Here is a 13,100-nt window from a genome sequence, read left to right as displayed (position 1 = left end):
TTGGTGCAGGCTCGAAGGGCCAAATGGCCTACTCCTGCACCTATTTTCTATGTTTCTATGTTAATCACCAATAAACTGCTCACTGATGCTCAGTTTGGATTCGTCTGAGCTACTCGGCTCCAGGCCTCATTACAGCCTTGGTCCAAATATGGACAAAAGAGCTGAATTCCAGAAGTGACGAGAGAGTGACTGCCCTCGACATCAAGACAGCATTTGACTGAGTGTGACATCAAGGAGCCCTAGTAAATCTGGTCAATGGGGATCAGGGAGAACACTCTCCACTGGCTGGAGTCATACCTAGCACAAAGGAAGATGGTTGTGGTTTTGGAGGCCAATCATCTCAGCCCCAGGACATCGCTGCAGGAGTTCCTCAATGCAGTGTTCTAGGCCAACTATCTTTAGTTGCTTCATCAATGACCATCACAAGTTCAGGAGTGGGGCTGTTCACTGATAATTGCAGTGTTCAGTTCCATTGGTAACTCCTCAGATAATGAAGCAAACCATAGCACATGCAGAAATACCTCAACGACATTGAGGCTGATAAGTGGCAAGTAACATGCAATGACCATCCCCAACAAGGGAGTGTCTAAACGTCTCCCCATGACATTCAATGGCAGTATCACCGAATCCCTCATCATCAAACATCCTGGGGATCACCATTGACCAGAAACTCAACTGGAGCAGCCACATAATTGTCGTGGCTACTGGAGCAGGTCAGAAGCTAGGTATTTTTGCAGCGAATGGCTCATGTCCTGACTCCCCAAAGCCTCTCCACCAATAAAACGCACAAGTCCGGAACGTGATGAAACATTCAAGAAGCTTAACAGCATCCAGGACAAAGCAGTCCATTTGATCAGCAGCATATCCACCACCTTAAACATTCACTCCCTCCACCACCGGCACAGCATAGCTGCAGCATGTACTGTCTGAAGGATGCATTTGTGCATTGAAACATGCATTTCACGTGCTGTCAAACAGAAAAATTATGAAGCATTCTGGAAGGCTGTCTTCAGAAAAGTACATTTGCCAAAACAAAAATGCCTGAGATTCTAAGTAAATTGTGAGAAAGCTTTCAATATTGTAATGCAACCCTCAAGTGCCCCATCACAACCTACTCACAGGAATTATGTCTTCGACGGAACGCTTTAGATGGAGTGAGGGTAGAATCCATGTGACGGTCCACATAACTTTTAGAATACTGCTGAGGTGACGTGACCAAGTCCTGAACCTTGAGTTCCGCACGGCGTGGAATTGCTTGTGGAGCACTTCCCGAAGCATTTGGTTTCTTCACACCCTTGCCAGCACCATTCTGAGATGAGTACGCATTGTGAGATAAATTGGTAGATGTGAACACTGATGGCTGAGCGAGACCTGTATTCATCTGCGAATTAGGGATCTCCAATATTTTCAGGTCTTTGATATCGATTGCACTGCAAACAAAAAACAGAAAATGCAATTGCCCAGATCAGTAACTTTCATATTTGGCCACTGAATATTGACAGATCACACTCCTGTAATGAACAGCTAGTAAATCTTGCAGTCAAACGGATATAAATGCTAATAAAAATTACTGTGGTTTTACTTCATAATCTCCCGCCAGGAAGTTGCAGCAAAGTTGATTCACCTTTGCCATTAGATCAAGTTAAGAGCAGTCAGAACACATAAAACACAGGTTGAGCTTCCCTTATCCAGAACTCCCTTATCCGGAACCATTCCCGGCCACTGAGTGGCGTATGCGCAGAACTCCGACATGAACAAATTGAAGTCCTTTCTTGCCGCCGATTGCTGTAATCGCTGGACTGACCCCACGATCCACCGCCCGCCCTCGTGATCTACTCCCCCGCCCCGGCAAACTCTCTGCCGTACTCCCAGCCCCAATATCCCCTGGCTCAGTACCTGTACCATCCAATTTAACGTGACCACCCCTCGTCCAGAAAAATCCCTTATCCAGAACAGGCCAGGTCCTGAGGGTTCTGGATAAGGGAGGTTCAACCTGTACTGGGTTCAGATAATCACAAACACTCAATATATTTCCCAATATTAACACTGCGATAAGCCTGCAACGGCAAATTAACATGCTCGTCTGCCAGCCTCTCATTCCAAGTATTCTTCTTTGCATCACTGGAAGATATAGCTGAAAAACAGTAACAAAGAAATGTGCACGCATGGTATGTAAGCGCAGGCAGAGATTTTAACCCCATGATTTAGTCTGCCAATCTGTGCAGCTGGTTCAAGAATAAAATCCTTGCATCTTCAAATGACTATTCTGTCAACGGTGGCTCAGTAGGTAGCACACTCGCCTCGGAGTCAGAAGGGTTCAAGTCCCATTCCAGGGACTTGAGCATATAAATCTAGGCTGCCACTTCAGTGCAGTGCTAAGGCAGTGCTGCACTCTCGGAGGTGTCGTCTTTTGGATGAGACGTTAAACCGAGGATCCATCTGCTCTCTTCAGGTGGGCATAAAAGATTCCAGGCATTATTTTGAAGAGCAGGGAGTTATCCCTGGCGTCCAGGTCAATATTTATCCCTCAATCAACGTAACAAAAACAGATTATCTGGTCATCATCACATTGCTGTTTGTGGGAGCTTGCTGTGCACAAATTGGCTGCCACGTTTCCTACATTACAACAGTGACTACACTCAAAGTATTTCATTGGCTGTAAATCGCTTTGAGACGTCCGGTGGTCGTGAAAGGCGCTATATAAATGCAAGTCTTTCTTCAGGGATAAATGGAGCACGGTTTCACCAATAAAATTAAGTTCCATCAAGTGTGGTTCTAAGCACCAATTACTATATTTAATATTAAAAAACGTCAACTGTTAAAACATTAACATAGTATTGCGCTCAAAAGTTTTAAAGCAATACAGCTTGACATCTGGGAAAACTATTTTCTTTCATGCCAGTTTTTAGAAGAAACCCAGATTTAAGTATACTTATCAAATTCAGCAAAGCATTTTGGAAGAATTGAGAGAGTTTCAGATCAAGAAATATCAAGAGTATTAAGCAACACCTGCACGTAAACTAAACCAAGAATTTTACTGGCACTGCTCTGTTTTTTGCCGTTTCAACCAATTTAGTTATGCACTACCTGCAGTGCCATTAGAAATTTTGCTTGTCCAAAACTTGTGAAAGCAATTTGAGTTATATAACACTACAGTATATTTCTAGCCATCTATATGTTACAATCCTATTCCCGTTAAAAAAAAAAACATGCTTTCTGTTGTCATTTTTATATTGACTCTTTCCATTATAAATTCCTGTGTCAACATTTAGAATGGAAACTGTATGTAAACATGTCACACTGTAATTACACTCTCTAGCCAGTGGTGGCGCTGCAGCACCGCAGCTTTCCATCTGCCAGCACCTCAACCTGTACTGCAGAAAAACGCCTGTGTTCCAACCAACTCTACTCCCAAAGTGCCACGAATTTTGGTAGTTAATTACAATACAAAATCATTTAGATGAAAAAAGAAAGGACCATAATTTGCGGTCAGCAGCGAAGCAAAGGTGTGGCACAAGGCCCAGAAGTAAGCTTCCCACAAAGATCTCGCAATCTCCGTGGCGAGACGTTTGGCTTTTCCGACGTTCAGTTGACATCAGTGTGAGATAATGGGGAATCCCAAACACAAGATGCTGTGATGTCAGCAAGCAGCCAATCACAATGCAGAATTCTCACAGACCCGGAAGTGAAAAGCTCCCTTTATTCTAACTTTTAAAAAAAAATATTAGTGAGCAAAACATAGATTTGGGCCCTCGCATGGGGAAAAGGTAAACCTGAAGTAAAAGATGAAAAAAAACTTTGGCGACAAAAATTGTAGCCTTTAAGTATATAAATTTGACATTCCACAAAATTAAAATTAGTTTTTTAGGGCCATAACTTTTGATTAGCAGTCGATTTGCTGTTAAACCCTCAGTTACACCTAATGCAAGGGGTCTAACTTTTAAAGGAGTATTTAATAGCGACATTACTGCGGAAATACTCTTTGGAGTTTAGAAGAATGAGAGGTGATCTCATTGAAACATAGAAGATACTGAGGGGGATTGACAGGGTAGATGCTGAGAAGTTGTTTACCCCTGGCTGGGGAGTCCAGAACTTGGGGGCATAGTCTCAGGATAAGGGGTCGCCCACTTAAGACTAAGACGAGAAGGAACTTCTTTATTCAGAGGATGGTGAATCTTTGGAATTTTCTACCCGAGGGCTGTGGATGCTCAGTCCTCGAGCATATTCGAGGTTGGGATAGATAGATTTTTGGACTGTAGGGGAATGGGCAGGAAAGTGGTGTTGAGGCAGAAGATCACCCGTGATCTTATCGCATGGCGGAGCAGGCTCGAGGGGTCATATGGCCTACTCCCGCTCCTAATTCTTGTGCTGAAAGCCAAAGATCTTGTCAGTTCCCCTGATTTACGGCTCTGTGAGAGGAGGAAGAGGGGTGGGGGTGGGGGGGAGGGGGGAGGGGGGAGGATGGGAGGGGAAGGTGCCACAGTGAAGCCTGTGTCAGAGTAGCGAACGACTGACCGCAACTTCAAGATTTCCACGTTCGGATGCATATGCGCTAAATTCTGAAGTTGCGGTCAGTTTTAAAGGGGTAATAATGGCAAAAGTGGTTATTACCCACTGCAAATTCCAGACCAAAGACAGGCTGCATAACTTCAAAATTACTTCTGCACATCCTGGTTGAATTATCCGCCGCTCTCTAACCCAGTTTCTCCTAAAGACTATATACTTGGTCTCACTGCTCTGTATTCAACATCACAGATCAACTAAGATGCTGAATCAGCACACTGACAACACCATTCTTGATTTAATTGAAGCTTTTAAAATTATGTAGTGATAGCACAGAGAAGACTAAAGAAAACTGTTTCTACTGGTTCAGTGGTCTAGAACGAGGGGACCTAAATAGATTAAATTCAGTAGATTTAGGAAACATTTTTGCCAAGTGGGTTGTGAAACTGCAGCATGCATTACCAGAGTTAGCGATTGAAGTAGAGATCACATTAACGCTTAAGAATAGGTTAGATATGTGGTTGAAGGAAAGGGGAAGAAAGGAATGTGCGGACAGGGCAAGCACATGGGATTCGGAATACATCTCGTGGAGGATAAACACTAACATGGGCCTGGATGGGCCAAACAGGCTGTATCCATGCTGCCATTTCTATGTAATCCTATTTAAAAGTATATAAGTAGAACTTCTGCCAGCACATAGTTACTATGCTGAAATTACAAATCTCATTGCATTTGGCCAAGCATCTATAAAAATTAGCTTTTTCATTTAATGCATGCCGGCCACGAAATCCTACCATCAGCCAGTGTCTGAAAGAAATTCTGACAACTATCAATTGAAGAAATGAAGGCCCATCGCGATCTTTTTGAAAATAAGAACAGCATGCCATTTTGTTGTAATGCAATCGGGGAGATGAAGTTCTCCATTAAACTGGTCATGTTAAATATGTTATAATTTAGTAAGAGCCAATGAAACAGACTGAATGTTACAGAACTGCACTTTAGTAACCCAAGGCTTTTGATATAAAACGTAATACCAAGGACCCTTTGATGTGATGCATTATAAATTCAAAAATCTCCCATTTGTCAGAAATACAGACCAAAGCATTCTGGGGGCCTTTTATGCCTTAATAAATAGGAAAATGCAGGTGATACAAACTGTGGCAAATTTTGGACACCAAAAGCTTTAGTAAACACTTGGAGAAATGCGACATACGGAATGGATTCCTTATAGCGGACGCCACAGTACAACCTGAAAGATCAAACCTTCCTCACAAAGGGCCCTAAGTTTCCTCAGGAGTTGCTCCGTTTTTTTTGGAGCAGCTAGATTTTTTGGAGTAACTTAAAAATTCAATTCTCCACATTTAATTTGCTCCAGCGGTGAGTTAGTTCGGTTTTTTTTAAGTTTAGATTTTTTTTCCAAAAGGGGGCGTTACCAGCCACTTACGCCTGTTTTGGCCTTTTAAGCAAGTTTAGCCAGCTAAAAGTTACTCCAAACTAACTTAGGCCAACGTATGAGGCCACTTGTCTCCGCTCAGAAAAACCTTGCAGTGAATTAAGAAATCAATATAGGTAGGTAGCCTCCAAATGACAGTGTTATGATAGGAATGCTAGTTTTTTTTTTAAATCCCAAGCAGCAAGACTGGACAGGGTGTAGGTGCTATCAGCCTGATTAAACTGAGTATATTTTTAGTAAAGATAGCTAGATATTAAAGTACTGGAAAATCTTTGAAGATTCTTTTCTTTCTCCCCCCCCACCCCAATCAAAACTCTTCTCCCGCCACCAACCTGACTCTTGTAGCCCTTAGCACGGGAAGGCAGTGGCCGGCCTGTGCGGCAGACCACTCGGCCCAGGATAGGGGCATCGAACGTCAGCCCCTCCCACACAACCTGCAGCACACACTCTCAGATTCTGGGGGCGAGGAGCTACTGCGCATGCGTGCGCACTCTAGCGCGCATGTGCAGAAGTCCCGGGCACTGTTTTCAGCGCCGGGATCTGGCTTTGTCCCCGAATCCAGTTGCCGCGCTACGCCACCATGGAGGAGAGGCTGGGGAGCGGCCAAACTCTGCTCGAAGATTTTTGGCGCCCTTGGAGTTCTACAAAAGCGGCACACCTCTCTGGTGAGTGCGCCAGAAATCTGTACTGGACAAATTTGGGCCCAATCAGTGAACAACCATCAACCGCCTCAGAACCAGTGATGGTCGATGCTACCACCTTCTCCACAGGTGGAAGATTAAAGCCTCCCCCATCATGCGACTATGGAGCTCCTAATCAGACCCTGGAGCACATCATGGAGCACTGCCCTCAGAGGGAATTTGCATGCAGCTTACAAGACATCCACGCTGTTCCACCAGAAGCTTTGGCCTGGATATCCGACTTAGATATTGACATTTGATTTGCTTTGCTGCTACCATATGAAAGAAAAGGAGTAAACACTCGGGGCCCCATCGGAACCGAGAACTGTATCAAGACACATATTTAGAATTGTTACAGAAGTTTAATCTTAAAAAACAAGTATATTTGGAGGCCAAATGACAAGTAATTCTTTCTCTTCTTGTCCCCTCATCCTGGTTAGGTTCTTTTAACTAAATTATTTGAACTGGAAATTTATTCTCCTGACATACAGATGCATGCCATTTTCATACATTAAGGAGCAGCTTAATGGGTGTTAACTCTGGGACTGCCCATAACTACCTCCAATTGAATTGAAATGGAGGAGAATACTTTCCCTTCTAACCTAGCCAGGAGGAAATCAAGCTGGAGAGATTCCTTTCAGCTAAGCGCCTCTGAAAAATGGCGTCAGTGACAGGACAAAAAGGGCTAATGCTTTTTATCTGACACTGCCCAAGCCTCAGCTCGGACCAATGAGCAACTATTACAAGTCCCAATCCACTGACATAAGCTCAAAAATCTAGGCTAACACTTGGCAGTACTGAGGGAGTGCTGCATGGGTCGGAGGTGCCGTCTTTCAGAAGAGATGATAAACCAAAGCCCTGTCTGCTCTCTCAGGTAGATGTAAAAGATCTCATGGCACTATTTCAAAAAAGAGCAGGGAAGTTATCCCCGGTGTCCTGGCTAATACTTACTCCACAATCAATGTAATAATTATTTGGTCTTTATCATATTGCTGTTTGTGGGAGCTTACCGAGCGCAAATTGGCTGCTGCGTTTCCTACATTGCAACGGTGACTACCCTTCAAAAATAGTATTTCATTAGCTGTAATGCATTTTGGGAAGTCCGGTGGTTGTGAAAGGTGCTATATAAATGCAAGTCTGTATTTTTTCTTTTTTGTGTTTGATAGCTAAAAAATGCTCTCCAATCACCCAAGTTTCAGGACAAATGTACTGCTGTGTTCAAGTGCATGTTCTAATAACATTAGATAGCCCCAATTAGTTCATATTGCAAAGTTACTGAAGTAAGAGTACTTACCTAAAAGTTAACTCCGGAACTGAACATTTCACTCCATTGCGGAATGGCTGTGTAAGAGAGATTGTCTGACTGGCTTGATCCACGGCAGAAATTTTTCCCTGATACACACCAAGTGTGTCTCCGCAGTTAATAGAAACGAGGCTCCCGATCCAATTTACAGCCATCCTCTACAGCAGAACTAAAAAAAGTCAAGGAGACAAAGAGGCAGAGTGAAATACACATTTTCTTTGATTTTCAAGTTGATCAAACTATTAGCAGCGCTATCAGAAGACACTGCAATTAACAAATCACACTAAGGACTGGCGCTATAGCAAGTGCTAGTCTTTGCAGTGACGTTCTGCTCTACTGCATTATCCACTCTGTTGTTCCTTCTCAATAATGTATCTTGAAAGTTTACCTTAAGAAAGCATTTTCTAAAAATATGATGTGAAGTATAAGCAGAAAATGCTGGAACTACTCAGCAGGTCAGGCAGCATCTGTGGAGAGAGAAACAGAGTTTACGTTTCAGGTCGATGAGCCTTCGTCAGAACTGAACTTGCTTAAAATCTGTTACATCTCTCTTTTTTTCCCAGTTTTGACGAAAGGTCATCGACCTAAAATGTTAACTCCGTTTCTCTCTCCACAGATGCTGCTCTGACCTGCTGAGTATTTCCGGCATTTTCTGTTTTTATTTCACATTTCTAGAATCCACAGTATTTTGTATGATGTGAAGCTGATTGTGCCAATAAATTTGGCAGCACATTATCAGCTTTTAGTTAATATACCTGTTAAAACACATCTTTTCAATGCAGCTGTTCTATTGGAAATTATGCTTTACTGATCAAAAAAACTTGCGGGTCAGTAAGTTTATGTAACGAGTAGCTAAACCGTGCAGACCAAGAAATTTTAAGCTTTAACCTATGATCTATGCTAAGTTAGCTGATCTTAACTGGAACAGGAGCAGGGATGAGTTTGCTTCATTCCCTCCAACTTATTGAAGGGCAAATCTTCCATGTTTCCCATTTCAGAGCACTTCCTGACAACTCCTGCTGGAAGTGTGCCTTCTCAAGTGAGTTGGTTGTGATGCTGCTCCTGCCACACTGACAAGTTCACGTGAATGATGGATGCTTGGGCGGGTTAATGGAAGACCAATGGGAAACTGATACTCGCAAGGAGACTAACTCAGAAAAGGGAAAGGGAGAAAATCTATCAAGGACAAAAAACCCTCTCCTTTTAAAACTTTTATATGAATTCACTTCAAAAACCCAAATGAATGACTATTTATCATTGTTAAAACCATCAATAAGGAGAACTCAGCAAACTTTGTATGTTTTAAAAAAATATATCTTTCTCATTGTCTATGTTAGAAACAAATTTGGTGTTACAGGTAGAACGTCCGAAATCTGATGTTCTAAAAACCAAAATTGTCCATAAACCGGACATTGTGCAAATTGCAAGTTGTCCGGAATTCTGAAATATTTCACGAAAACCGGACTTTTAAGCTGTACATACCTTTTTCCAAGTATGGATCAAAAAAAATACGCAGCCCGATGTCGAGGTTTCCGGATTCGGGCCGTCGGATTGTCTCTGAAATCCAGAAATACCCAAAACTCGTCCACGGGGTTTCCAGATTCGGGCCGTCGGATTTTCTTCTCCTTAATCCATAAATACCCAAAACTCGTCCACGGGGTTTCCAGATTCGGGCCGTCGGATTTTCTTCTCCTTAATCCGTAAATACCCAAAACTCGTCCACGGGGTTTCCAGATTCGGGCCGTCGGATTTTCTTCTCCTTAATCCGTAAATACCCAAAACTCGGCCCAGGGGTTTCCGAATTCTGGACGTCGGAATTCTTCTCCGAAATCCGTGAAAACCGGAATGGTCTCGGTCCCGACGTTTCCAGATGTTATACCAGTTTTTTTTAATATTCTCCCCTCCTCCTCAGGCATTCCCGTGCCAAGTACCATTCCTCAACCAAACTGGCAGGCAATTGAGCTGCCCCTTCACCTCCCTGGCGATATTCCATAGAGCTACAACATACATGAGCATGGGCGACACCTGCCATGCAAGTGTCTCGGTGGTTGCACAGTGGAGTTTTTAAACTCGTGTAGTATTAATCAGGGATAAAGCAGCTTTAAACATCTTGAAGCACAATAACAAAAATACTTCTCTCTATGCTTCAACAAAAGAATCTTCAGTAACATAATACATCAAATCATTTCTTAAATCAAACCAGACTGTGCACTATTAATTCCATGTTATCCACAGACCTGCTGAGGTCACTGATTTCTGTAGTTCTTGCAATCCTCGAAAATTAGTGCAACACAACAATTTAATTCCAAATATTAACAGTAATGGCTTCATTTACCAAAGAAATACGTTAACACATTTATAAAGTTGCTACACAAGAATACTTAACCCAATCTTGTTAATATCCCAAGAAACTGAACACTTACAATATTTACCTCAAATTTCAACCTTTGCTCTACAATATTTCAACACAGGATACTGATTTTTGAAACTTTTTGCTCTGCTAGATATTCAATCACAAGCTAATTATAGTCCTAAAGCATAACTATTCCACCACTTATACTGCAAGGAAATTTGCAGCACAAACCACAGAAAATAGCTTTTCTGTTCCATGTGGATGTTAGTTACTATTTCTCATAGCTAGACTTCTGATTGGACTTTTTTAATTCAAAGTGTTTAATAATCTGGGCTTAATTAATAAAGGATGTTACTGACTACAAAACACAAGCTTATTATAATATCCGTGCTCGGAATTTGTCAGTAAACCATCACATTATTGGTTAAAAGGAGTAATCTCTGACAAACTGAAGTACAGTATCAATTTTAGGTCATTACTTGACATTCTTCCCTCATGATACCCATTTTTAGAACAGCAAAACTCCAAATTGGCAGAGCTGCATTGCAATAACTTTATATCAATGCAAGCTACACAATGTCAGGCTGAGAGCTCAAGAGGCTAAAACACAGCACCAAGTGTTGTGGGTACGCTATCATTTAAATAGACGAGACAACCTGCATCCTTAATTTAAGAATTCAAAGTGCATTCAAGCAAATTCTAAATAAAGGCTGGAACACGTGTGTATGGGTGTGTACATTTCTTTCTCCCGTACCCCAAGTCAATACAAGCTCAGCAGTAAGCTGTCTGAACATATCCAGCTTCTGTTTAACTCAAAAGCATGGAGACTGAGATTGTACTCAACTATAGTTGGGGAAGGGGAGAAGAAAATCATATAACCTTAATACAATTTGTCCCACCTGATACAGGTACTTGTAAATGGCAGGGGCACCAGGCCTTTCAGCCCCATATAGAGGGGCACCAATCTTTATAACCCCTTATAAAGAGGCACCTGTCCTTATAACCCCTTATAAAGGGACATCAGTCCTTACAACCCCATAAAAAGGGACACCAGTTCTTACAACCCCATTGAGGTACACCATTTCTTATAACCCCATATAGAATATTGCAAGGATTAAACAGTGTTGTACGTAGAGGATAAATCCACAGGAGTGATTTAATCACTAATTAGATTATGAACATCAAATAAAAGATATTCTCTCTCCCATACCAAGTCAATACAAGAATTAGTAGCGAGCCGTCTGCACTTGCCCAACTTCTGTTTACCTCAGGAGCACCAAGAGTTGCGTGAACTATAGTTGAGGAAGGGAAGAGGAACATATAACCATTCTGCAATTTGTCCCGCCTACTCCTGCTCCTAATTGTTCTGTGCTGATACTTTTAAGTGGCAAAAGCACTAGTTCTGATAACCCCATATAGAGGGGCACTAGTTCTATTAACTCCATAGGAGGCACCAATCCCTATAACCCCATATAGAGGAGCATTAGTTCTTATAACCCCATACAGAGGGGCTCCAGTCCCTATAACCCCAGACAGAGGGGCGCCAGTCCCTATAACCCCATACAGAGGGCCGCCAGTCCCTATAACCCCATACAGAGGGGCACCAGTCCCTATAACCCCACACAGAGGGGCGCCAGTCCCTATAGCCCCATACAGAGGGCCGCCAGTCCCTATAACCCCAGACAGAGGGGCGCCAGTCCCTATAACCCCATACAGAGGGCCGCCAGTCCCTATAACCCCATACAGAGGGGCGCCAGTCCCTATAGCCCCAGACAGAGGGGCGCCAGTCCCTATAACCCCAGACAGAGGGCCGCCAGTCCCTATAGCCCCAGACAGAGGGGCGCCAGTCCCTATAGCCCCATACAGAGGGGCGCCAGTCCCTATAACCCCAGACAGAGGGGCGCCAGTCCCTATAACCCGACAGAGGGGCGCCAGTCCCTATAACCCCAGACAGAAGGGCGCCAGTCCCTATAACCCCAGACAGAGGGGCGCCAGTCCCTATAACCCCAGACAGAGGGGCGCCAGTCCCTATAACCCCAGACAGAGGGGCGCCAGTCCCTATAACCCCAGACAGAGGGGCGCCAGTCCCTATAACCCCAGACAGAGGGGCGCCAGTCCCTATAACCCCAGACAGAGGGGCGCCAGTCCCTATAACCCCAGACAGAGGGGCGCCAGTCCCTATAACCCCAGACAGAGGGGCGCCAGTCCCTATAACCCCAGACAGAGGGGCGCCAGTCCCTATAACCCCAGACAGAAGGGCGCCAGTCCCTATAACCCCAGAGGGGCGCCAGTCCCTATAACCCCAGACAGAGGGGCGCCAGTCCCTATAACCCCAGACAGAGGGGCGCCAGTCCCTATAACCCCAGACAGAGGGGCGCCAGTCCCTATAACCCCAGACAAGAGCACTGCAAATGCTGTTTAAGCAGAAAGTACATCCCAAGGAATGACTGAATCACTGGCGAGATGAAGGCGGTCGGAGAGAGCTGCTGCGGGGCCTGGGTTTACACACACAGAGAGGCCTTGTTGGATGAGGCCTGCGGGCTGCAGACTAGGCCCCGAACCCAACTCCCAGGCCCAGCAGCATCCTGGACTTTGCTTTGCCCCTCTTGCCCACCACCGGCTTCACCGTTTCCCCGGCGGACGGCGCGGCGACATCCCTTACGTTTCGCGGCCTGAGACCGGTGGGGAGCGGGAGAGGGAGACCGGCACAGCCGCGGGGTGGGGTGGGCCAGGGTCCCTACAGAGGCTGCAGGTCGACGGCAGCGCACACACCGACACGGCGCTCCGCCATTGCCCGCCCGCCGGCCA

At 44.4% G+C, this 13,100-nt stretch overlaps 1 protein-coding gene across 5 annotated transcripts in view; it reads right to left on the bottom strand.

Moving 5' to 3' along the window:
- edc3 (enhancer of mRNA decapping 3 homolog (S. cerevisiae)) overlaps positions 1-13,100 on the bottom strand; it is a 115,433-nt gene extending 102,333 nt beyond the window's left edge. The window contains exons 1-4 of one of the 5 annotated variants that reach the window (XM_070865058.1): positions 12,955-13,100; positions 11,503-11,584; positions 7,931-8,108; positions 1,120-1,430 (exon numbers count right to left, since the gene is read on the bottom strand). In XM_070865058.1, coding sequence (XP_070721159.1) covers positions 1,120-1,430; positions 7,931-8,094 — 475 coding nt within the window. In that variant the 5' untranslated portion in view covers positions 8,095-8,108; positions 11,503-11,584; positions 12,955-13,100. The other 4 variants (XM_070865062.1, XM_070865059.1, XM_070865060.1 and 1 more) reach the window with 4 other exon arrangements.

The sequence above is a fragment of the Pristiophorus japonicus genome, chromosome 21 (genome assembly GCF_044704955.1).
Source record: "Pristiophorus japonicus isolate sPriJap1 chromosome 21, sPriJap1.hap1, whole genome shotgun sequence".
Classification (NCBI taxonomy): Eukaryota; Metazoa; Chordata; class Chondrichthyes; family Pristiophoridae; genus Pristiophorus; species Pristiophorus japonicus.
This window is presented reverse-complemented; position numbering and strand designations above follow the sequence as displayed.